The following is a 2,647-nucleotide window of genomic DNA, read 5'->3' as shown; positions in this document are numbered from 1 at the left end:
TACGAGATCTGACATCGTTCTGTTTGAAAGCATGAAGTTTGGCTCCAATTAAAAATGCCATATTTGCTGCAGTAAAGTGCTGAGGAGAAAACCAATGCGGCCCATCCACAAAAAACTACTTATAAACAAGAGTGGGAGTGCTGAACCCACGGCTAGAAATACACACTGTTTGTGTAGTCGCCGGGAATATTATGGGATGCAGCAGCAGCAGCAGCATGTGAGAGAATGTCGTTTCTCCTAACTAGAAATGTGTGTCTGTGGACTCGAAGGCAAACCTATCAAATCTATCATAGCAGGAAAATAAAATAAAAAAACAAAAGTTTAAATGTGCCTAAAAGTGTAAAAACAAAAAAGCAAAATCACAACGTGTAATCTGTTTTATAATGTGACTGTGAAGAGAACCAGAAAAAGGGAGGTTCTACCGACTGTCCTGGATCAGACAATCAAAAAAAGCGTCAACGTTCCACAGTCGACGGAGCCGTCGACTCTTTCTCGAGTCACGGGAATCCACATTTTGTAAAACCATTTAACAAGCCAGCTTGGATGGATGGATGGTGGCGTTTGATTTGTTGGACTTCACAAACACACGGGGACGGTGCCGTATTAAAAGAACATTGACGTGAAAGTGTCCAGCTCTCAGATGTTTGAGGCAACCGGTGATCTAAAAGTGGGAGGTGCATGCACAGCTTTACTGTCAGTCTTTAAAAAAAAAGAGTGTGTAAGCATAATTAATGACAAGATACAAAAGATTGTCCTTTTTATATGAAGCCCTTCATCTACAGAGTGGTTTTCCATAACATCTCGTCACGGCAGACGACGAGGATTTTTGTTTTTTTGTCCATTTAGGGTTCGTGGTTTTAATCCAGGAGTCTGTGATAAAGTTCCAAAACAGCACCGCTGTCCAATGTCAGGTTTGTCTTTCAAATTAAAGTCTTTGGGGACGAGGCTGCGTGGCGCTTTTTACCATGTAGGAAGGGGGGGGCGAAGGTTTCGGCTTCAGTTGACTTTAAAGATGCTGAAGATGTGAGGCGAGGCCGAGCGGTTGCCCACAGTGTGGAGTCTGAAGGACGAGCCCGTGATGGCCTGCAGCTCCATACCTTTGTCCAACCGCAGGAGGCCGGACACCTGGCAGGGCTTCAAGAAGTGGAACGGGTGGGGCCCGGCGGAGGGGGTGGTCCCGTATCCCTCCATGCACTGCAGCTTCTGAGCCCTCTGGCCTATGGTGATCACGTCCAGCTTCACATACTGACTCTGCTGCTCGTTGAACAACACCTGAGGGAGACAGGTAAGGTTAACCCACACAAGCGCGGAGGCTCGGGAGACTCCTCAACGGTCCAAGTGGAAACTAATCCTACTGATTCTGGATTTCCGAAATCCTGCTTATCACAATTCGTTCCTTTTTTAAACTGGCGAGATTTTCTCCAGACTTCTGTCAACTTGACCAGACCGAAGTCTGGAGATTAGTGGAAACATGATATCCACCTCTCCAAAAAAAAACGGGGGGAAAAAAAAAGCCATGATGCAGACCAGTGATGTGGAGTTTGCTCAGAGTGAAGGCTGTTTTATATAAAGCGTTACTGGAACAGTAAGAAAACTTGTTTTTGGTTGATTCGCTCGAAATTTCTTTACCTACATCAGGAAACTGATTCCAACAGAATGGAAAATTGTCTTCTATCTTCAAACGGATTTTTTTTTTTTTTTAACAAATGAAATCCATGTGTTGCTTAAAAAAAAGAAAAGAAAAGAAGACAAACTATTTCTTTATAGTTTAGGATCAAAGGATTTTGGTGCCGATAGCAAAACTTTCCATAACTATCGGGCCAGACGGTAGCATGTCGGGGGGGGGGGCGCTGTCAATGAACTACAAATCCCAGCAGCGAACACTCACCTGACAGAACAGGAAGTAGACGCCTGCTTTCTCCACGGTGAAGGTGCCTTGCTCCTTGTTGTACCTCACCGCTTTGCTCATATTCAGCGTCCTCTCCTCCCATCCCTTTATCACGCCGCCCTCTCCCACTGATGCACAAAACAGAAACACGCACATATCCCAGATTAACGATTCCACTTCTGGAGATTACCCCCCCCCCATCCTTCATTCCTTATGGCTCCTACCTTGCTGAGAGGAGACTCTGGTTACTGGCGGACAGCGAAGGAGAAAGAAAAAGGGAAAGTCAATTAAGATTTTATGAGCGCAATCATATCGGGGTATATGATTTAAACCACTTCAGCAGACGCTACACGAGACGGCTACGAGCGGACCTGCCAAGCCACTTACTCTCGAAATGAGACGCCGCTTTCTTTCCATTTCCATTCCTCCCTCGCGTTGTCCCCCCTTTTTTTTTTTTTGGAAAAGCAAAAGGGAGAGAGAGAGAGAGAGAGAGAAAGAGAATCTGAGCTTGAATGGCAGAGGGAATTACTTCTGTGGTCGCTTTGATAAAAACAATCATTGCCATCTGCATCTGTCTAATAACACGGTGTGTTAATGTGCAGCCGTTTGGAATCGAGCTCGCTTGTTTTAACGCGGTTAGCAGATGGATAAAGGATTTCCTTTCACGTGCTTCAATATATTTCCTCAAACTATTTTCAGTCGGAGGCATGTGCCTCTTTTCCTGTGGGGGCTAATCTTAGTGCCAGCTGGTTGCAGTCA

At 45.3% G+C, this 2,647-nt stretch overlaps 1 protein-coding gene across 1 annotated transcript; it reads right to left on the bottom strand.

Annotated features, from left to right (window-relative positions):
* Positions 1-996: 996 nt before the first annotated feature.
* LOC137917526 (tumor necrosis factor ligand superfamily member 12-like) lies at positions 997-2,447 on the bottom strand. The gene is made up of 4 exons (XM_068760242.1): positions 2,276-2,447; positions 2,113-2,136; positions 1,889-2,016; positions 997-1,272 (listed from the first exon to the last, which is right to left on the bottom strand). The coding sequence occupies exons 1-4, from the start codon at positions 2,445-2,447 to the stop codon at positions 997-999; spliced, it is 600 nt and encodes a 199-aa protein (XP_068616343.1).
* Between the last annotated feature and the right edge of the window lie 200 nt (positions 2,448-2,647).

This window comes from Brachionichthys hirsutus, unplaced genomic scaffold, assembly GCF_040956055.1.
Source record: "Brachionichthys hirsutus isolate HB-005 unplaced genomic scaffold, CSIRO-AGI_Bhir_v1 contig_1169, whole genome shotgun sequence".
In the NCBI taxonomy this organism is placed as follows: domain Eukaryota; kingdom Metazoa; phylum Chordata; class Actinopteri; order Lophiiformes; family Brachionichthyidae; genus Brachionichthys; species Brachionichthys hirsutus.
Note: the sequence above shows the minus strand (reverse complement) of the source record. Positions and strands in the feature narration are given on the sequence as shown.

Coding starts and splice junctions, on each gene's coding strand:
- LOC137917526 (XM_068760242.1), bottom strand. CDS start 2,447: ATGATTGTTTTTATCAAAGCGACCACAGAAGTAATTCCCTCTGCCATT. Junction 2,017..2,112: donor CAGAGTCTCCTCTCAGCAAG/GTAGGAGCCATA, acceptor TTTGTGCATCAG/TGGGAGAGGGCGGCGTGATA. Junction 1,273..1,888: donor TCTACTTCCTGTTCTGTCAG/GTGAGTGTTCGC, acceptor TGTCTCCCTCAG/GTGTTGTTCAACGAGCAGCA.